The 22,568-nt window shown below is 36.8% G+C and overlaps 1 protein-coding gene across 2 annotated transcripts in view; it reads left to right on the plus strand.

Moving 5' to 3' along the window:
- Nucleotides 1-289: 289 nt before the first annotated feature.
- Maoa (monoamine oxidase A) overlaps nt 290-22,568 on the plus strand; it is an 80,187-nt gene continuing 57,908 nt past the window's right edge. The window contains exons 1-2 of one of the 2 annotated variants that reach the window (XM_063245747.1): nt 290-407; nt 17,084-17,178. Coding sequence is in view for 1 of the 2 variants with exons in the window: in XM_063245746.1 (XP_063101816.1) it covers nt 463-1,561; nt 17,084-17,178 (1,194 nt within the window). In the remaining variant the exon portion in view is untranslated. Of the gene's footprint in view, nt 408-451; nt 1,562-17,083; nt 17,179-22,568 lie in introns of those variants that run through there. The other variant, XM_063245746.1, reaches the window with a different exon arrangement.

The following is a 22,568-nucleotide window of genomic DNA, read 5'->3' on the forward strand; positions in this document are numbered from 1 at the left end:
CTCCCGCCCAAACAGACGACCTAGTGGACTAGACCATGTGGGAGGTGATTTCATGACACTTCGGGGCTTATTTCCTCCAAATACGTGCGACCCTATGAGCCTTGTAGCCAATATGCTTCTCAGATAAAGTGTATTAATGAAAATTTCATGTTAAGAACCACATGGATACAAGCATACCCGCTCATCCATTTTCGCCTGGCCACTTTCCTCCCACTTGTAGTGGTATCTTCCCGCTACAATTGGCGCGGTTTTTCTCGCGCGTGCGTACTCACCGCACCGCCTGCAAACAGGAAAGGCGGAGTTAGGCTTCGCCACGCTCTCTTTTCCCCGCCTAAGAGTGGGCCGGGTGTTCAGCCGCGCCTGCGAGGTAACAGCCGAAGACCTTAGGGCCTGAAAGCCATTTGCTGGTAAGGGAGGGTGAGAATAAGAAACGCCTCCCCTGGCGACCCAAAAGCTAAAAACATGAATTCACACAGCTCAGTCCCGTTCCGCGGTGGCCGCGGCAGAGGGAGAGGGCGTGAGTCAAGGCAGGGTTTCCAAAACTCGGGTTCCAATAACCAGGTCCAGAACCTGGCCCCCTCTTTTCGCGCATCCGCGACCCACTGGTCAGGGCGGGATGCCTTAGCTGAGAGACCGACTCTCTCCCACTCTCGTTCCATCAACCGGTTACACGCGGTCGCCTTAGACCCAAACTCCGGTGGGCCCTCCGGCACTAATTGTGCCCGGAGCTCTAACCGTGACCGCACGACTGGCTTCAGGGGCTTCCGTGCGGGAGGCTATAGAGGGCAGAACTCAGTATCTGCCCCTCATTCGAGTGCCTCTGTTGGGGCCGCCCCAGCTTCCAGTCATGACCCTGAAGCTAACCACCGCCGTGTTGTAGAACCTGCCCCATCCTTGAGCTCCTCTGCAATGTCGCTGTATGGCTCTTCAGAGAGATCTCTACCTAGCTTTGTCCAAGATTCGATACGGAGTTCCCAGACTTCAGTTTCCGGCACACCCCAAGGGTCTCTACAAGAAATCACTACGAGCTTAAAGTCTCACCCTCCTTGCCTACTGGAACCGGGACCTTCTGCACCTAGTAATGCTTTCCACTCGCCGGTGCAGGTTCCTTCTACACCCAGTATCCGTCCCCGACCCTCAGCACAGGAGCAGCACTCGCCCAGCCACCCCTGGATATCAGTAGCTCGGCCTTCTGTACCCTATTGTAGTCCTACCCAAGAGTCGGTACAAGGGCCTTTATCCAGTAACAACGGGGGAGCGCGCGCCGGCTTCGCCCGGGGAGCTAAACCACAATCAGCCCCGCCCCCGGGCGGTCTCAGAGTGTCAGCACAAGAGCCCGCCCCAAGCTTGGGGCCCGGTTCCCCCGGGATATCTGTAGGAAGATTGACTCCGCCCCCGAATGCTAAGCTAGGGTCAGTGGAAGGGGCCGCCCCGCCCTTGGCTGTCCCTACTTGTGTGTCTAAGCCTCAGAAGAATCTCAACCAAAGCATGGCGAGTTCGGAGAAAGCAAGCCCTGCAGGCCAGATATTCGACGTAGTGGTGATAGGAGGCGGCATTTCAGGTTAGTGTGGACCGTAGTGGTGGCCTGAGATCCTGGCTGGCCCGGGGGTAGGGATGTGCAATACCACTGTGGTGTTTTGAGGAGTCTCTTCTGCAAGAGAGTGTGACAGTGGCCAGGCTCCAGATCTTTCAAAGTGGGAATGGAGGTTCCGTCACTGTTGCTGGTGGTGTGAAAGGGGAGGCAAAAATTGTACTCCTACTATTAAATACTATTATTTGATTAGGTCTTGCTGTGCAGTTATATTTAACACTATGTGGATTTTCTCAATCCCCAACAGTCCTGTGAGATAGTATCAAATTTGTCCCCCACCTTTTTTTTCAAACCAAGCAAAGTCTAGGGAATTGCAGTAACTCTTCTGAGATCAATTGCCTAACTGTGAAGTGCCTGAACAATTTACTCCCATTTAAGACCCAGATTCATAATGCAGATTGCTTTGGCTCACTGATTTCCTATTTTTTCCCCTCAATTGAACATAAGGATACAGATTTTTGCGGTAATGAGATAATAATATTAACCTAGTTCTGCTGTTCTCCAAAGCACTTTTCCTTGGAACATTAGGTGAGTGACGAGCAAGGAGGTGGAATCCTTTAGTAAAAAGTAAAATTTTGAAAAATGAGAGAAGGGTGAGCTTTTAGTTTCAGCTGACCCCTGCAGTTTTTTCAGGACTTGTAGGAAAGTGTAAGGCATTTTTTGCCCAAAGGGGGTTCTTTTATGAAACTAGGGTTGAAGGCAAGTCCGGGAGTGACCTGTTGTGTCCTTTCACTAAGAGCTCTTACTACCTGCATTTTGTTGGTTGGTCCTGGCTTGGGTTTATAGCTTTTAGTGGTATGTGAAGCTCTTCCATATCTTTCTGAGGCCCCATTATGATTGATAAATTGACACTTATGTTGTGATAATTAGCAAAATAATTGAAATTTAAGAATTACATCGTGTTTCAACCCTTCATAGAGTCACATACTGATCTATCCTTTTCCTTCCAGGTATTACTAATTTTAGAGATAAACTTGTATGGTCTGTTTTAAAAAGAGAAATAAGAGGGAAATGGTAAATCGGGTGACTTGCATTACTCATTTTTATATGTGATCCTTTTGAGGAGATTGACCATGTTTATAAATTAATATTGGAAGCAGCTTTTGATTTGTTTTGTTAATGATAAACAAGTCTTTAACTGCCAGAGAAAAGATTGGTTGGCTTTGAAAGTTCCACCTAGTGCCAGGAGAAATAAGCACATCCTGGTGGAGAGTAAGAAAATGGAGCATTTCTCATTTCCCTTTCATTTATTTATTCATTTAACAAACACTTGTTGCGTGCCTGTGATGAAGTGGACTGATGTTTCCAAAAACCTACTCCCTCTAGGCAAGAATCCTATGAGCAACTTGATTGTTGATTACTACAAAATAAATATGATTGTGTGTAGTGTAAATTATTAGTTCTGTCTCCTTTCATCACTATGCTGCAATTCAGGGTTTTTTCTGGGATTTTAGTCTTGTCTTTTTCTTCATCTGTCTCTGATATTCCTTGATGAATTTTGTCTTTTATTTTTTATTCTGCCTGATTGCCTAATCTTTCTTTTCCTGTGCTTGACTGGTAATAGTCATTAGCAGAGATAGATTTATTATGAAATGATGAATCTTGTGCTTTATGGCCTTACAACTTTAGGTCTCTTCTGGCTCTCATTCTAAATAATAATTAGTTCCGTACTGAATTTTGTATTCACATTTTTGCTTTCTTGTATCTTAAAGAGGGCATCCAAATTATATAAGGACCCACAAACTCTGGATCTTTCCATGGTCATTGTTAATTATTATTTGTTCATTTCTATTTGGAGGGATTAGAGCGCCTTTTCTAAATTCTAGTGCATACTGTTATTCCAGAATCCAGTGTCCAGTCTGTCAGTGACAGTGGAAAAAGCATTTGACTTCCAAATGTCCTCTCTATCCGTCAGATGTGAGTGATTTTAATACCCAAACTGCCTAGAAACATTTTTTTCTATCTGTGGTAGCTGGCTGACAAGTAAAAGTAGATGCAGTTGTGTTTCATGTTAGGTCCTAGGTATAAACTAGGCATTTCAGAGGTGGGCAAGAGCCATTATTTCTCAAGCATTCTTGGAAGACCAAAACATATCACCTTTGTGTGTTCTTGGCCATATCCCATGAATTACTTAATAGTCTCTGTGTCAGTTTTTAAATGCCTTTGGATAATCCTTATGTGTGTCAGGAATTGCACAGTTTGATATAGTACCCACATTTGTAATATGTGGCCAGTACTTTGCATCTGCAGTATTATTCCTATAGTATTCCTCCCAAAGAGAACATATGCTAAATTACATTACTCAAAATCAGTCGACATTAACAGAATTATAACTTCTTTGCACAAAGAGCAGCAGTGTTTTGATGTGTCTCCTTTTTGTCATAAAAATATAAAACAGCACACTTAAACCTACAAAGCCGTTTTTCTGTCCTCCAGCCAATTAAATAATTTTCATAGCTGTTGAGAGAGGAAACAACCCTGATCTTTTATTAGTATAGCAGTTTCTTTAACTGCTATACTATATACTATACTGGCTCCTATCTGTCATCATCCAGCATCTGTTAGTCATTTAGATTTTTGAAATCTTTTGTGTTTTGTGACAAAATTGGATCCGGAATTTTTACCCTATACTCATTTTTTCTTTTCCATTTCCTTTCACTGAGAGCATATTCTTTTGAACTTCTAGTTTTGAAATGGCTGCAAGGTTTTCCTGTTCATCACTTTTGAGGGTTTAAACATTTTCATTCTCTTTCTCTCTCTCATTTTAGAACTTTCATGTCTCTTTATCTGTAGAAAGTTCTCAAGGCCCTAATTTGAATTCCTTTCTTTCTCTGAATTCCTGTCCCATAACTTATCTGTTCCTAGGTATTTCTCAGTTCTTTCACTCTTTTCTTGGCGTGATCAACTTTTCCATCATTTTTAACGCATCCTTTTCTTTCATCTTCCACCCTACCCTTTTTGTAGTGCTGGGGATCAAACTCAGTGCCTTGAAATGGTCTATCACTGAGCCACATCCCCAGCTCTCCTTCACCCCTTTAGTAGATCTTTCTACTTCCTCTTTTGAGCTATTCTTCTGCCTCCTCACTGATTACTTCTCTGCCCCTATGCCCAGGACAGATTCTGACCTCTGATTTTGATACTTTCCCAGTGCCCCTCCCCCCCATATTAGTGGCTTTCCTTCACATCCACCCTGCATGCAGTATTCTCCCAGACTTGATTTACATTAAATAAATCTTTCCTTATTTAACTCTTGTGCTCAGGACCTTCCGTGTTCTCGTATTACCTGACTCTCAAGCTCCTCTCCCTGCTCCCAGTTATCGGGCCCTATTTTGTTAGACTAGTAGCATTTCCCACTCTTTTTCAGCATGGACTTGAGCTTTACTCATGATTCTTCTTGTCCTACTACTCCACTATGTTTTGTCCTTCATGCCTTCCCTTTTTTTTCATCTTTCTTAACACAGAAGTACTTTCTCTCTGACCATTTACATCCAGTTCATCCTGCAATACGTAGGTAAAGATCCTTTCCTTGATCATTCTAGCTTCACTGAATTGTCTCCTCTCTTGTAGAGCTCATAATATCAATTTTGTAATTTGTACTTATTTTCTGCCCATTTCTTGATTTTTCTTTTAAGGGCAGTAGTTGAACCACTAACTTTAGATGCTAGTTTTTTTTTTTTTCTTATAAGCTGCCACAGATAGAACAAATGACAGAGAACCCAAGATGGAACATATTTACATCTGTTCTTAACTGAGAATTTCTGAAATGGTTCTCTTTAGAGAGATAAATAAGGAAAAAAGAAATCCCATCTCCAAGAGACAATGTATACATTCTTTGTGGGACTTCTTGAAAGTACAGTGTCTGTTTAAAGGGGTTTAAAAGGCAATCTGGTCCATTTACCTAAGATTTTAATCTTCCTGACAGCATCTTCTTAGTGGTTATCTGACTGTAGCTCTGAACACATCTAGGGAAAGGGAATACTCTATCCCTCAAAACAGCTCATAATGAGTAGAGGTAGTTCTAGTCTCTGGGTTTGTTCAAGCATTTTAGGGTCTCTACTATGTTAGGCAGTGGCTTGATCATAGGAATGTGGTATATAAACAGAAGAAGTAGGTAGCATGCCTGTCTGGAAGAAGCCTTTATCCTTTTAGAAAAAGTAATCAAGAAGGTAAGTAGTTGACATGGATATAGTGAGATAAATATTAATGTTATGGATGTGAACAAAGTGCTGGGACCTTGAGAAAGAATTAGGATTTTAAAAGGTAGATATAAGGATGGAAAACGAACATAAAAAACATAAGAGAGCAAAGCAACACTGATGCACTGTCAGGAGTATGTAAACCAGATAGGAGCAGTACTTAACTTAAACTCATGGCAAAAGTGCAATGGAAGGAAAATAATTGCCTCCTATCTCTCTAGTGATATAATTCTGGTAGCTACTGACCGTAGTATGCCATATCTGCCCATGTGCCTATGTGAACTGTTAATGGTTAGTGAGTATACAATGAAAACACTTTAGTTGTTGTGCTGAATGGTCCTAGGTGAATAAAAAGTTTTTCCATGTGTTTTACAATTGAATTCCAAGTGTCATATAGAAAGTGGTCTTAGTGTCCAGACAGTTTCTAAAAAATAGAACTAACCCTTGGTTTTGCTCATCAGCTGAGCTCTACTAAAATAATTAGGAGTTCTTGCTGCCCAGAACTCAGTGCTGTATTACAGTAGAGATTGGATTTTTCTCATCATCTGAACAGAAAAGCCATTCTTTGCCAGAATAATGACTAATGTTCTGAGTTCCACAAATTGAGTCCACAGCATACTACAATTTCCCTTCTTGCTGAAATACATCACCCATGAGAATCATTTCTGTAAGACCACTTTAAAGTATTTTAACCCAGAGCTTGGCAGTACATACTGTGTGACTTTGCAATGATTAAGATAAGCTTGCATTAAAAAACACTTATTTTTATAGCTTTGTTATTTGGATTCTGTGTTGTTCATTGCAAGATAAAAATTAATTTTGTAGTTTTTAGTACACTTTTTTGCCCCAGTTTTGTATTTTTTCATTAAAAAAAAACCCCACAATATTTTAGTGCATTCTCTTTCCCTGTTGAACAAAATATAAAAATATTATTTGGATTCTAATATTTAAAACTCTTGATACTTAAATGAGCTCTTGAATGGATCTGACATTTAGTGGACAGTTTCATCATTTAGTCAATGCTAATTGATTTGAAATTACACATAATCCTCAGGTAATGTGAAAAAAATTTTTTAAAATGTATTTTAGTATGATTTCATGAATCATAGAGACCAAAATAAAGATAAATATGTAAACCCATTGTTGTTGAATATTGTGTCATATAATTTGTGCAGGTGTGGCATAGTAATATTTTAACATAGGAAAAAATTTGCAGTATTAGGATGCAGATGTACCCAGAAACATAGGTTGTTTCATAGTTTTACATCATGTACAGGGGCTTGCTTAAGCCTGTGATTTAAAAATTTTAGACACCAACTAATTGTCTAAAATATGCTTGCATATATGAGATGGTTAAATTTAATTTTGAGCGATTAAAACTTTACAAAATGCTTTAAAATTTTTTTAAATGTGTTGTTTGAGAACTGACGATCATGGCACAGTACTTAGAAGACAGGTAGGAAGATCACTGTGAGTTTAAAGGCATCTTGAGCTACATAGTTAGTTCAAGACCAGCCTAGACTATGTAGTAAGATGCTGTCTCAAAACAAAACAATAAGCAGATTGTTAGGACTGTTTTTCCCCTTCATTGCGATAAATATGTTTTCACCTGCAGTTTCTGTTTTCCTTCAGGTGACTTCTTCCCCACTGTGTTGTCATCTAGTATTGCATTTTAAGGAAATTTAAAGTCTTTGAGCCATGGTTTTATCATCTAAGCAATTAGATTGTTATATCCAATATTTATCTTTGAATAATTTTTGTGTTTAGTCAGCTTAATGAAGATCTATATATTAGCTTTTTTTCCCCTCAAAATGTTTTTACTACATGTTTTATTCTGCAAGTAGTTTGCATCACCTCATGTGTCAACATCCTCCACTGACTTAAATCAGCACCTAGGTCTCTTCATAGGGGCTAATTCACACCTTCCATGGTTTCTCTGAGTCTCTGTTGAAAAGCCCCTTTCTAGTTATTGCTAGGGAAAAGTAAACAAAGATCTGCTTATTAACAATATCTAATTCATTGACAAGGTGTGTGTCAATAAAAACTTAAAAACAAGATGATAAACTTTGACCGTTGAGTTAATTACATATTAACCATGTCCAAGATCACAGAATGATGACCCATATAAGTTTTAAGGGACTAAAATGGGAGCTCAGAAGGTAAGTACCAAATGCCACAAAACGGTTTAGTAACATAACTTGCCCTTGAGCCCCCCTCAAATAGTGACCCCTGAGGACAGTGCTTTTTCTATACCCTGCCTCACTGGACTTGCTCTATAGGTTTGTCCATAGACAATTCATTGAATTTCATTACTGTGTTGCTTTGAAGTTTGATGCTCTAAAACTAGTAACTGTTCTTAACAGTAATGTATAAATTAGACTTAAGTTACATGGGATAATATTACTTTTTGAACACTTAAATTTCAGAATATAGGGTACCTACTATATATAATGAGTTTCATGTGATAAATTTATTTACCTTTTTATATTTTAAAGAAATATTGTGAATTTGGGATAGTGTGTAGGGATAAGTTTCAGTCAGTGATTCTCATTCTTTTGAACCTAATCTAATGAGAGCTTTTAGACCTTTTCTCTAGAAATGTGTATTTTTCCATATAGACTTTCCCAGTCTGGCACCAAGCCAATGTCTTATGCTCTGGAAACCTCTTCAGTGTTTCTGACCCTATATACAATACAGATTGGACTGATACAATTCACAGGAGAGGCAAAAATTAAGAATTAAAACTTATTATATCATTATGCAGTTACTAGTGATGAATTTGGAAATAGAACATAAAATAGTCAAAATATAGGCTGAAAACTAAGAAACCTACTTGTTCTATCTTAACCCCAAGAACCTGACATGTTTTGAAAAGAAAGAATTTTGGGAGAAATCTCTGAGAGAGGCAAAATGTGGTAGTTGATATGATTACTGTTAGCAGTTTTACAAGATTTGGATTTAAAGTTTTTACATGTTGAAGTGAAGCCATTGATATTAAATATGCATTTATTATTTAACATGGATTTGTAATGACTTACAAAGATCATTGGCAATTGAAAGCATTTGATTAAGTTTAGACCCATACAAAAAAGAGAAGGTTTGGTCACAGGGTATTCTCTAGTTTGTCAGCCCATTTGTCTATGCAAGGACTGTTAGACATAGGACTCTTCTCTGAGCTATGATCCTGAAGTGTTTTTGGTATTGGTTGAGTATCCCTAATCTGAAGATCCAAAATCCAAAATCTGCAACTTGTTTTCAGTGTCAACACGATGCCAGTAGTGGAAAATTCCACCTGACCTTATGTGATGGGTTACAGTAAAAATGCAGACACACTAAAAATATTGTACTAACCTACTATAAGGCTATATGTATAAGTTGTATATGAAATATAAATAAATTTTTTGTTTAGACTTCAGTCCACCTTCTAGATATCTCATATATATGCATTATATACATGCTTTCATCTGAAAAAATTCTGAAATAGGGAACAATTCTGATCCCAAGTATTTTGGTTAAGGGGCACTCAACCTGTACTCAAGATTGGTTCACAGGTTCATTGAGTACTGTGTAGGGACCAGTTCATTCTACCTGCAGGAAACGACAAAGAAAGTACATCCTTGACAGAAGTGTAATAGAATTTCAAAATTAAATGAATTAGCTGTAAGCTGTAGCTTAAATTAAAGCCCTTTTCCTTATGTGCCTGCATTCATTTATTTGATACATGTCAATTGAATACTTAGCTATGTGCCTTGAATGAAATTTGTACATTTTGCTCTCTGTTCTCTTGCTTTAGGAATATTACCTTGAAAACTTCAGTGTGAGTTGATGTTTAACTATCCTTTTTATGGTCCTTGGAATGTTCAGTCCAATAATCCAAACATGCAGTTATGTAAGAATTCTGTTGGCCAGGAAACCGCATCACCAAATAGTAAATGTTAAAATGTATTTTGCAATGTACTCTGTACTCATTCCTGTGTGGTGGAAAATGTCAAAGTTCAATAAAAATACTGCTTTTAGGAATAAATAAGACCTATGTGTGGTGGCAGAACATAAGCTACAGCTACACCAAAGTTTTGCTCCAACATTTGTTAAACTAGGACCTTGCCTATGGCAGTTTGTTACTATAGATATTTGAACAATCTTAGAAGAGTTGAAACCCGATTTTCTAGAGTGTTTTAAGATAGAAGATTTTTTTAAAAACAGTAACAGAAGGTGGAGAAATGTTGAATTAAATAGGATTTTTGCTGCATGATTTCTTCAGAGCTTTAATATGCAAGGATTTGCAGGGAATTTGCTGTCAGCAGTGATATAAAGTGTCCCAACTTTTATAGACATTAGTACTTTTGCTAGATCATCTCACTTTAGGACTAGTGATCCATAAACACTTCAAAAACTATGGCTTTAGACTGTAGTGTGTTCTAGTGTGCAGAATCTGAGGACAGCCATGTAAAACACTTACATTTAATTTTCAGTAAAAGAACAGGACAAATAAGGCATGATTGTATTCCCTAACATGGGTGAGATCTGTTTATTTCAAGTAAAAATGAACACTGAGTGGTAATCAAATAAATTAGAACTGTCTAGACAACCAGTCTGTTGAATTCAGAGTAAATTGAAGTTAATTGTTGGCTTTCTTCTATTTATCATTTAAGATGCCCTTGTCTTTTTAACTTATTGAAACTGAAGGCCTTTGCAAAAATGGAATGATTTCTCTATGATCTTATGAAAGTTTTCCCAAGTTGTTTTTGCAGCAATAAAAGGAGATAATAATGGTTTTCTTCTTGGTGGCTAATATTAGGATTAAATAAGGGCACACATGTAATTATTCAGCCAAGTGACTGGTGCCTAACAAAAGTCCGATTACAATGAACTGTCATTAACACCATTATTCTTAAGGTCACTTGTGACCCTCCAATTTTTTAAAGGCTCATAGCTTTACTTCAATACTTAAAATTTTTATGTTAGGTAATGCTGATCATTTATTTGTAGCTTCAGATTCTATTTTCAGCATTAGTTTGTGGCCCTGATTTGTCAAATTCAGCATTTCCCAAAGGGCATTCTGTGGAAAATTACTGCTCTGAGTTGTGCACAGGATTTCTCAGGGTTTTTCAGTAAAATAAACATAAGATCAAGTTCACTGTGGTTCAATCTATAATAATGGCATGCAAATGGTGCTATGAAGGGATATAAAATAACTTGCTGGGGGTATTTGGGAAGGCTTTCAGAACTTTTGGAGTAATTAGCTTGATTCTGTGCTTAAATGTTACCTGGGAAAACTTTCCGAAGATCACACAGTGATGTGTGATTCAAAAGCGTACTATGTCAGTAACAGGAATTCTTCCACATAGTGCATTGAACCTTTCGTGTCCACAGGTTTTGTATCTGAAGATTGAACTAACCTTGGATTGAAAACTTTTAAGAAAAATTTCCATCTTTATTGAACACACACAGATACCTTTTTCTCATCATTATTGCCTAAACAGTACAGCATAACAACTCTATATAGCATTCACACTGTATTATATATTATAAGTAATCTGGAAATGATTTAAAGTATAGGGAAGATGTGCATGGGTTATATGCAATTATACATCATTGTATATAAAAGACTTGAACATCTACAGACTTTGATAATCATGGGGCATCTTAGAATTAGTCCTCCAATGATACTTAGGGAAGAAGAATAACTATACTAAGAGAATCAAATAGGAACCTGCTGCAGGTACATTTTGTTTGTCTAATTCATTATGATAGTTTTGTTTTATTTATTTAACTGTGACTGTCATTCAGTCGGAATACATACTTTTGAATTTATGAAGGTTTTGAATTGCAGTCTCTGAAGGATATTATATTCATTTAAATAATTCCTGAAAATCTGTGTACCATGATCTGAAGATATAGTAAGCAACAGCAAGCAAAGACCCTACTTTTATAAAGGCTTAATTAAACAATACAGAGAAATGTATGTGTGGGGGAGTGCCAAGTGGTGATGTATGCTAAGGAGAAAATTAAATCAGGATAATGGGAACAGAATGTGACAGATGACTATATTGAGTGGGGCAGCTGAATGTTTTTCACAAGGAATGTGCTATGTTTTGTAATTTGTTCTAGGGAGGAATGAAAATACCAGGTTATGTGTTGTACAAGAAAAATCACAAAACACATAGGGAGTGGAAAGGGCAGCATAAGTTAAATGGAGTTTTTTTCCTCTAATGAGTAATGTGAATGTGCTTAGAGAAGTAGGGCAAAGCAAAAGTGAGGTAGAGAACGCAGTGATGAACATGGAAGCTAGTTTCCGTATGACAGAGTGCCTGAGATTTATACTCCAAGGAGCAAAGGATCATTCCCTTAAAAGCTTCATCACAAGATGTGCTGTGTGAATAAAATAATTTCCTATACCATTTCTCCAGAAATAGGAACCATTCTAGGATGTTTGGAAGCACTGCAAAATCTGTGGAAACACAGTTTTCCTGAGTAGTGGCTTTTAAAAACTGGAACTTGATTCGAAGTTGCATGGCAATTATCACTGCTGGCTGTGTGCAACCTCTCCTCCAGGGTCTCCTCATCTAACAGCCAGGAGGAGCATTGCTTGAACTCTCAAATTGAGGTGTGCTTTTAGCAGACTTCCTTTGTTGTTGTTGCTGTTGTTAACCTCTCTAATAAATCCATTATTCTATTTTGGTTCTTATAGAACCTAAATGATTGAAGAGAGAGACATCAACAAAGGATTTCTGTTGTTTTCAACTCACCTTCCCTATTTAATATACTAGAACATGATTAAATATTATCCTGTGTCATGACCACTATTTCCCTATTTTTAGTTTTTTGTTTTTTGAAAGTGATCAGATTGTTTTATTACATAAGACATAGACCTTAATGTAGACCTTCATGAATGTAGTTTCTCGGGCTTTCTATTCTTATTGCTGTCATAGAAAAACTACAGGACACTTGTGCAGGGCAAATGCACAGGGCTTGTGCATTTTTTTGTTAATGAACTCTGTGTGCTGTGGTTTGGGAGAGGAAGAGCTCTAAATATAAGGAATGGTAGAGTTTGCTAGTACCCTCTTAGACTTCCCTCCAAAGTGCAAGTGGAAAAATCACAGCCTTTTGACAGCAGAGCACTTTGGAGTATGGCCCCTTTCCAAGGTGACCTCTTAGCAACCAATATGATAAATATTTTCTCATTTAATAGGCAATCATGTTGTAGCCTGAAATCACTCCAGTAGTTTGAAGTTCACAGCGGGAATGTTTTGTGTGTGTGTGATGACAAAAAGATGAATGTATAATGTTTTTTAAAAACATGATATAGTAAATGACATATTGCCAAGAACAATCGGATAAGTGTGTTTGAGGCAAGGGAGAGTGTTTTGAGGGGGATTAATGGCAGTGTGTCTTTTACTGTAATACATTTTTAAATTCAAACATTTATTGTATTTTTTGACTACCCCTTTTATATTGTGGAAATCCAAATGCTGAAAATAGGTACTTCTTTACCTCATTGGTTGTTAATAATTTACAGACATTAATTTATCAATCCCTCCTTTAATAGAGGTGCTGCTTCTCTGAATTCCAAGGGCCATTAAATGATGAAAATGAAAGAATCAAGGAGGCATAATTACGTACGGTGCTCTTAGTTTTGACTTAGCAATCTATGGTACTTTGGAAGAAAATAAAATAATAGATTAAAGGTGAGATTTTCTCCTTTCATAATAAATATGAAAATTAAAAATTGACAAAAATCTGTCTTCATAGTCACATTTTATGTGATGACTTGCTTTGATACTTAAGAACCTTTTAGTAATCAAATAATAACAAATGCTGCTGAAATTATGCCGGAAAAAGGAACTCTTCAACATTGTTGATGGGAAATTGAACTAGTACAACCACTAGGGAAATCAGTAAGGATATTTCTCAAAAAATAAAAATAGAAATTCCATTTGATCCAGGTATTCTCCTTCTAGGTATCTTTCTGAAAGAATTAAAGACATGTTACAGTGATCCATGCATACTCATGTTTAAAGCAGGACAACTCATAATAGCTTAATCTTGGAAGCAGCCTATATGTCCATCAGCAGATGAACAGATACAGAAAATGTGGTATTTATATACCATGGAGTACTACTCTGCCATTAAGAATAAACTCAAGTCCTTCTCAGGAAAATGGGTATATTTTGAGACTATGTTAAGGGAAATAAAGCAGAAATACAAGATTAAATGTCACATGATTTACAGGTAACTCAGTTTATAAATAAAGAGCAAAACAAAGGATAGATAATAGGAAGTAAGGAGATATCTCTCTCAAGTGAGAGGGGGAATCCAGAGATGGAGGGAGTAGAGGAAAAAAGGGTGAGAAAAGGAATTAAGATGTGTTATGTAGATGCATCAACTCCACACAAGAAGTATAACCATTAACCACACAAGGAGTATAAACATTATGTACTAATTGAAAATAAATAAATGGCTAAACTAACCTTTTCCAATAATTTTATCCTATTTTCCAAAAATGCTAAAGTAAATATTTTGAAAGATTGTACAAGAGCCCTGAATCTAATTTGTGGAATTGACAATTGAGTTGTAAAGTTTTTCTACAAGTGATCATTGAATTTTATCACAATAGGGGAGAATAGAATGGTTAATGATATAAAAAAATACAAAAAAGTCTTAAGGTAGGTATCTTCTTTAGGTTTTTTTTCCCATTCAGGTCAACATTACAGTTAGAAAATTTACCTGGATGTGGGGGAACACATCTATAATATCACTTTGGGAGTGTGAAATAGGAATATTACAAGTTGAAGTCCTGCCTAGCCACCTTAATGAGTCCCTGTCTCAAAACAAGAAAAAAAAAATAGTTTGTGCTGACATTGTTTGTTATTTTTTTATGCTTTGATTTTGTATGGTGAATAACTACTAAGATAGCAGTATGTAATTTATTAACTAATGATGATTTCTTACTGTTATGTTTTTGAAATTCTGTATCATTTCTACCCTTTTTAGTTTAGTTTTTTTTTTTTAAAGGGCTAGAGATGTAGCTCAGTATGAAGGCCCTGGATTCACTCTGTGGGACCAAAGAAAGAAAAGCTTTCTGCACTGTAAAATTTTTTTCTATGCTTTATTTACGACCTACTGAGCACTAAAAATTACTATTGTGTATTTTTTTTAATCGGTACCAGGGATTGAACTCATGACTGTGCTCTTGCGAGGCAGGTACTTATGCTGCTGAGCTAAATCCCCAGCCCTACTATTGTGTATAACCTTTTAACTGTCAGTGCCTTCACAATAAACATGCAAACTGAAACAATAGCACCCATTTTTTTAGCATGTTACAAGAAATTTGCTTTGCATATACAATCATTTCTTAGTATTAGTTCCAGGTCTTCCCTCCCCCAACCATGCATAACAGAATTTGAGGCTGTTCAAAGTTTTTATATGAAATGTTTAATAAGTAGTATTTGTGTAAAACCTATGCAATCTTCTGATATACATTACATCACCTATAGAGTACTTATAATGCCTAATACAATGCAAATGTTATGTAAATAATAGGTGTTATAGTATACTATTTTGGGAATGAAAAGAAAAGGTCTGTACATATTCAGTACAAACACAACTTTTAAAAATATTTTCAATTCACAGGTGCTTAAATCCGATGATGCAGAGCCCACAGATATGGAAGACTGATTCTAGTGAATTTTCTTAAATAATTTAAATCTCCCCTTTTGATTCTAAGACTTGTAAAAAACCATTTTCTGAATGCTTTAAAAATATTTTAAACATTCTTTGTACTAAAAACTCAAACTCTGCTTACAAAGAAAGGAATAATCATTTTTCTGTAATGTGTAAACAACCGCTTTTGTCAGCATTTAAATTTTATTTGGTTATATATATAATTACAAGCTACAAAAAGGCCTTGGACACTGGTTTGGTGTGATGATTGCATGAGTTCAAGTAAGCCCCACTGCCCTTTCCTCTTTAGTGTTCTATGTAGTGTTATTATTAACCCTGAATTCTACTCACCTGACCTATTTGGAGTTATAAGCCAGATTAAATTTTATTAAGGCTGTAAGTGAGGTTGTCAGATTTGCTTTTAGTCCTATTAGCAACTTCATTTTCTCATGTGGAATATGGGAGAATAATGAAATCTATTCCAAGGAATTGGTGTGACAGACTTTGAAGAAAGGATACTGAAATGGATCTATGTGCTGTCACTGTGAGATTCCTTCCTGAGCTGTAGGGCCTATGATACATGTTAGATTCTTTTGTTTATCATTTTCCAAAATGATATGTTGGCCTGTTAGTGCTTTCCAAAGGTGAATAAAGAGAATTTGTGTGTGTATATATGTGTTGTTATTGTCATTGTTATAAACTCATTGATTTAAGTCATTATAGTTCCCTTTATTTGATAGTCAAATGGTTCCATCTTCGGCCAGTGAGAGCTTATAGATAGTAGTTAGGACTTTGAGTCTTTTTCATATAATCCTAGTAGTTTATAACAGCCTCTTTTTTGTGGTATAATTCAATATTCCATGCTTGTCTTGTACATTTTCTGCCTCAAATATGAAAGAGATCAAAAGCCATGGTTCATCGTAATAGGAATTCAAATTTTAGAAATCATGATCTAGGTGTTAGGATTGCTCATTGCTATTAGGTAAGTTCTTTTCCTAGTCTCCATACTGATTTCCACAGTGGTTGCACCAGTTTCCTAAGCCTTTTGATTGGACAGGTCAAAGAAATTTTTTCTTAAAGTAAGACTATATCCAGAGATCATATCAATAATTCCAATTGATATTTAGGACTATAGAGTTTTTACATAATCATTCTTGTATCTGTATGTCTTTATTCCCATGCCAGAAATAACTTCAGGATAACAGCATTAGTATTAGCACAAACTGAAAGATTTTTTAAAAATGTTTGCAGTTTTTGTTTTCTTTAGGATGTATACCATTATTACTGAACTATCAAATTTCTGGGTTTTAAAATCATTCTGAATAGTTCCTGTCCTTAACCATCTATCTATCTATCTATCTATATATATATAACATATGTGTATGTAATATATATGTAACATATATATATATATATATATATATATATATATATATATGTAGGTAGGTAGATACATAGATATTATTATTTGTGGAGAAACCTGAAAAACACCTCCTCACCTAAGTGATCAGAACAAGGTTAGTGATCAGTCATGTTGTGTGTGATGACCTACACATATTTTATGAATAGACCAAGTTAAATACCGGATGTCTGTCCTTAAATATTAATAATTGTTTTATTTGATTTCCTACAGGATTGGCTGCTGCCAAACTATTATCTGAACATGAACTTAGTGTTTTGGTTTTAGAAGCCAGGGACAGAGTTGGAGGAAGAACATTCACTGTGAGGGTAAGTGATTTTATATTTATATACAATGTCTCATTCAAAGCCTCAAGTGGGGACAATTGGAAGTCACAGCAGTGGAGATTCTACACATTTAAGTTAAGCCATTTGTTCTCCATAATCCTAATGTAGACCATCAAATAAATGATGATTCTCTTCAATAAGCACTCACCAAAGAGTAGCAACCCCTGATATCTGTTGCTTACACTCTACTGAAGACAAATGTGAGTGAAAAGCTCCAGTACAGTATCACTGTTTCCAAAGTAAAGCCCTAAGTCAAAATAATATGGCTTGAAATTATGATTTGGATATACTGGAAATGATATACACATTTGCTGTAGGTTCCTTGTTCATTTATCCAAAAATACATGACTTGAAAGAAGTGTGACTATAGGAATCAGGAGTATATGTTTTTGCAAGTTTTTCTTTATCCTCTTTGCTCAGGTCAGGTATCACTAGACATGAAAAGGAAATGAGTTCTTGTTACATCATTGCCTTGCTGTACTTGGTTTTACCTCACTATTCTGGAAAAATGCATGATAATTATACTTTACTACTAATATATTTGCAGGTAGATCTCTGGGAGCTGATGAAAGTGCACAGGGAGAGGATGTATGTGGAAAGGAAATAGAATCAGAGATAAGTTTGGGGAGCGTGCAACTGAAAGAGAAACAGAGGCAGAGACGTCAGAGAGAAGCCATAGAGGAAGAGGAAAACAGTGCAATGCCAGTCAATGGAGGAAAGAGGAAGGGTCAGGTGGTACAGGATAAAGACAGAAAAGATGCTCCCGTATTCAGTATTTACAAAGTCATTAGTGAAAGCCTTTGCTAGAGCAGCAGAAAGAATGACAAAGCCTGAGGATTGGCAGAAAAGAAAAATCCAGACAGTTACAGTGGCTAGAAAGAAAAAAAAACAGCTATATAAGATGTTTTGGTTAGAGTAATAACACAACGGCCTAGAACGTGATAATAACAGTGGCATAGGTCATTTACTCATGGGAAAATTTCACAGAAAAAATCTGGTTTTAGATAGTCCAGGCTGGTGCAGGTCTTCAGCTCTGTCTTCAAGGTTTTAGACTATTGCTATCTTGTTCTGCTATTCTTTGCATGTTTGCTTATTGCATTCTAGAAATAAGATGAATGCTGTGACTTTAAGTATCTAATCTTCATTCAAGGCAGGAAGGAAAATGAAGGAGCAGCATCAACCTCATTTGTGACTAAGCTTTCCTTTCCCAGAAAATTCCGGCAGACATTTGCTTTTGTCCCATTGGGCAGACTTGGGTTGCATACTACTCTCAACTGAAAGGAAACCTGGGAAAACAAGTATATAACATTTCCAGGCTGCAGAATGGAAGTAGGCATGGGAAAGAAAATCTGATATTGCAATAGCCAACAAACAATACCTTTACTAGGGTAATGTACTAGTTCTTTCAGTCACACTGTGCAATGCACACTTTCTATCATTTGCATCCTATCTTGTCAGATATATGAGGTTGTAGGCCTATTTCCACTTTGCTCAGCTGTAAGAGTATTCTACAGCCTTGCTACTTGAAGTATGGTATGTGGACCTATAGCCTCAGAAACACCTGGGAACTTGATAGAAATACAGAATGCAGGCCCTGTCCCAGACAGGCTGAATTTGAATTTTCAGTTTAACAAGCTCCCAGGGGAAAACCACAGAAATGCCACTTTGTAGTGTATGTTTACTTGCTTACATTAATTTAATGTCGATTCGGATTAAATTTGTTCAGATAATTTCTGTATGCTTTCTTTGATGTATTCTCCAATTGGTCAGAGAGTGAGGAGACTAATATTCTTGTTTGTTTGTTTTGGATTTTGGGGAGTTTTTTTTAGATAGGGTTTTACTCACTTTGTAATTCAGGCTCTCCTTGAACTCACTGGATAGCCCAGGGTGACCTTGAACTCATGGCAATCCTCCTGCCTTAGCTGGAATTACAGGCATGTACCACTATGCCCAGCAGACTAGTATTCTAATCACTTTACTGGCCTGACATGCTGTCTTGGATAAGTCTTATTAGCCCTGCACATCCCAGTTCTCATTTGGACAGTAAGATATAGTCCAAATGCACTCCAGTAAAAACTCCATTAGAATTTCAATTAAACGCATTGTGTGGTGGTACAAAAGAAGGATTGCATAGTCTACTTACATGCCTGTAGTAGATTTGATTCTTAATGTCATTTTATGAAATTTTTCAGAAATATTCCTTCATTTTGGAGATAGTTATTAAGCTGTCCCTTGCCCTACTCTTATCTCTTAAAAACCTTTTGCTCATTGAATAAGAGCATCAGTCATGTTGGAGATTTTCGGTAAAGAACAAGATTCTTTATATAAGAGAAATTAGAATTCCGTTATGCTTATCCCAATCTATGTTATTGACCCAGGCTGCTTAGCCATGCTGCGTCATTTATATTATATGTCAGCACCAGATAGGTGCTACTACTGGTTAATGTGTATTTAACATGATATTAAATACCTTTTAAGTATAAAAGAAAGGGATCTTAGAAATGAGCCCTTAATATTTATATTTCAAATGAGTAGAAGGAGAAAATAAAGGCTTTAAGAAGAAACAAAATAACATTTAGTAAGATGCTATATAACCAAGCTGTTTTGAAACTGTTTTATTTTTATTTTTGTCTTTAAAATAAAAAAGAATCAGTATTAGTCCACTTTCCCATTACTTGGACAGAATACCTTGAAACTCACAATCTAAGGAGCACAACTTTATTTTGGCTCATGTTATGAAAAGATTCATTCCATTTTAGGCTAGCTCCAAAGGCAGAATAAGTATGGTGGAAGGGCCTAGGATATGAAAGCAGCTCAACCTATGGACACCAACCAGGAAGCAGAAGGCGAGGGGAAAGAGCAGGGAACAAGATACACTCTTCCAGGTCACACCCACAGTGACCCATCTCTTCCAGTCAGGCTTTACATCCTAATGGTACATTCAGCTATGCATTTATCAATGGGTTATTCTATTGATGTGTGTATTACCCCCATAATCCCATCACCTTCCAAGAACCCAACCTCTGAACATGTGAGACTGCCATGGCAGGGGGTACATTTTAGACCTAAACCATGACAGAAGTGTAATCAAACATTGTTAGAAGTACCTCTAACAGCATAATTACTTAGAATAATTTTTAGTGGAGATGCCATGAAAACTGTTTTGGATTTTAAGCACCAAAATATGAAATTTGGTGTTGTCACCTGACAGCTAGCTATTCAGATGGATTTTTCAGTAGTTCACAACTCTCCAATTTTTCCTAATGTGATCCATCCATAATACTTCTGATTTAAATTAATAGTCAAATTGCTGACAGATTTACCCTCAAAGTTGATGTATTTACTTTCCAATATAGTTGCATGTTTATGGACTTTTTGAAAACTGAGTAATGAGATCTAAATAAAAGCCTTAAAGAATGAGGAGCAGCATAGCAATCTTTCACTTCTAGTATCTTCACACTGAACCTGAGGTACCTCATTCAAAATATTTCTGCTTTGAAAGGATAATCTGTGTAATGCTTTACTTTACTGTTTTACTGCAACCTGCTGAGTATTAGTTTGCTAAATACATCATGCTTGGAAACTCTCAAGACTCTTGCTGTCTTTGTTAGAAACACTAGAAATTTATCAGAGAATTGGCTCCAATTTTGCTCTTCAATCTTAAAATGGATGTTAGAGATTATAGGATGAGTGGAGCATAGTATTGATGATTAATAGAAAAAATAAAGTTCGTGATAGACAAATTAAAGAAATCAAAGAAGCACTTCATTTAGGCTACTATGAAAAAAACAGAAACCCTGAATAACTATCTCCATTGAAATGAGTAAACTGCTGATTAAAATAGATTATGCTGAACTCACAGAGAGGTTAGAAATTTGTAGATCCTCTGGATATTGAAAATACATCTTAGACGAAACCATTTCAAACTGAACTTTTGATCTTCACTGATGCCTCTACTTCAGCAGCCTTCCCCAGATTAGAAGATGGCAACTCTTAAAAAATTTGGGATCATGCTCAGCACCAGACTCATGTTCTTTCACTTAGGAAATTCTGTTGACTTTGTCTTCAAAACATTCAATTTTCTACTTCCCATCACTTTTACTATTGCGTCTTATTGGGAGCCATGCCTTCCAATTGCCAAATCACTGCAACTTCCTGATTTCCTATTTTCACACTTGATCCTTATAATGTATTCTTATTGCAGCAACAAGAATGAGCCTTTCAAATCTATCACACTTTAACACTTATCTGCTCAGTACCTTCTCAAGGCTCCCCTTCTCACTCACAGTAAAAACCAGTGTGTTTACAATGCCCCATGAGCTTTTTCCTGCCCTGTCCTTTGTCCCCCTTGGCCTCTCTAACCTCACCTCTAATTCTCTTCCTTGCTCAAGGTTGTTCTAGCTATACTGGCCTCATTAGTATTTCTTGGGTATGCCAGGTGCACTTCTGCCTTATTCTTTTCATTGACTTTTTATTCTGCCACAAGTACTCATTTTCAATGTAGGTAAATTATACTGAAATATAGAGAATACTCAAATTGCACTGTATATGCATTTGCATACACACACACACACACACACACACACACACACACACACACACGGAAAAAAAATACCATTATCTTCAAAGCATCAGAGAACCTGAAAGCTAACAAAGTAGTGAAGAATCATTTAGCCAGTAAGGATTGACCTGTCTTTCCCCAGGTGGTACGAGGAATTACCACTAAAGAAGGTGTTGGGAAACTAAGGAGTATTCTGTCAGCAGAGCCAAGTTGATAGAGACGGTCAGATCCTTAGCCCAGCAATGTGTGTGTATGCAGGGAAATTTTGGTCCACTCCCTGATTTGGCTTAGACAGCATTTTAAGATTAACAGACGTGCAAGAGGGATCAGTCAAGTGTGTATTTCAGCCTAGCTTCAGATTATCTCAGGCACTGTAAAGGAATAAAGTTATCTACCAGTAGTATCCTTAATGTCCCAGGTACTAGGCAAAAGCAAACAAATGATCTTTGAGAAAGATATCCCTCAGGACCAAATTATTTCTGTATTTTTTTTCAAGTACAGCAAGTTCTACACAATAGGAAATAGGCAAGCAAGGAGAAAAGGCAGCATGTGCACACAAAAACTGATAACAAGTAGCAGAAATAAAAACAAATTCTTTACAAACTGGATGTGGTAGCGCATTCCTGTAACCTCAGTACTCTGGGAGGGTGAGGCAGGAGGATTTCAAATCTGAGCCCAGCCTGGGCAATTTAGCAACTTAGTTTATGAAAGAGAGTTTGCATATTTGTAAATAATGTAATGGATGTGTGCATTTTTTTTTGTACTTTTTGTTGTTCTTTTCTTATGAAATGTTTATTCCTGGAAGTATTTT

This window comes from Cavia porcellus, unplaced genomic scaffold (genome assembly GCF_034190915.1).
Source record: "Cavia porcellus strain 051 isolate PalLab524CR breed Dunkin Hartley unplaced genomic scaffold, mCavPor4.1 scaffold_3, whole genome shotgun sequence".
Classification (NCBI taxonomy): Eukaryota; Metazoa; Chordata; class Mammalia; order Rodentia; family Caviidae; genus Cavia; species Cavia porcellus.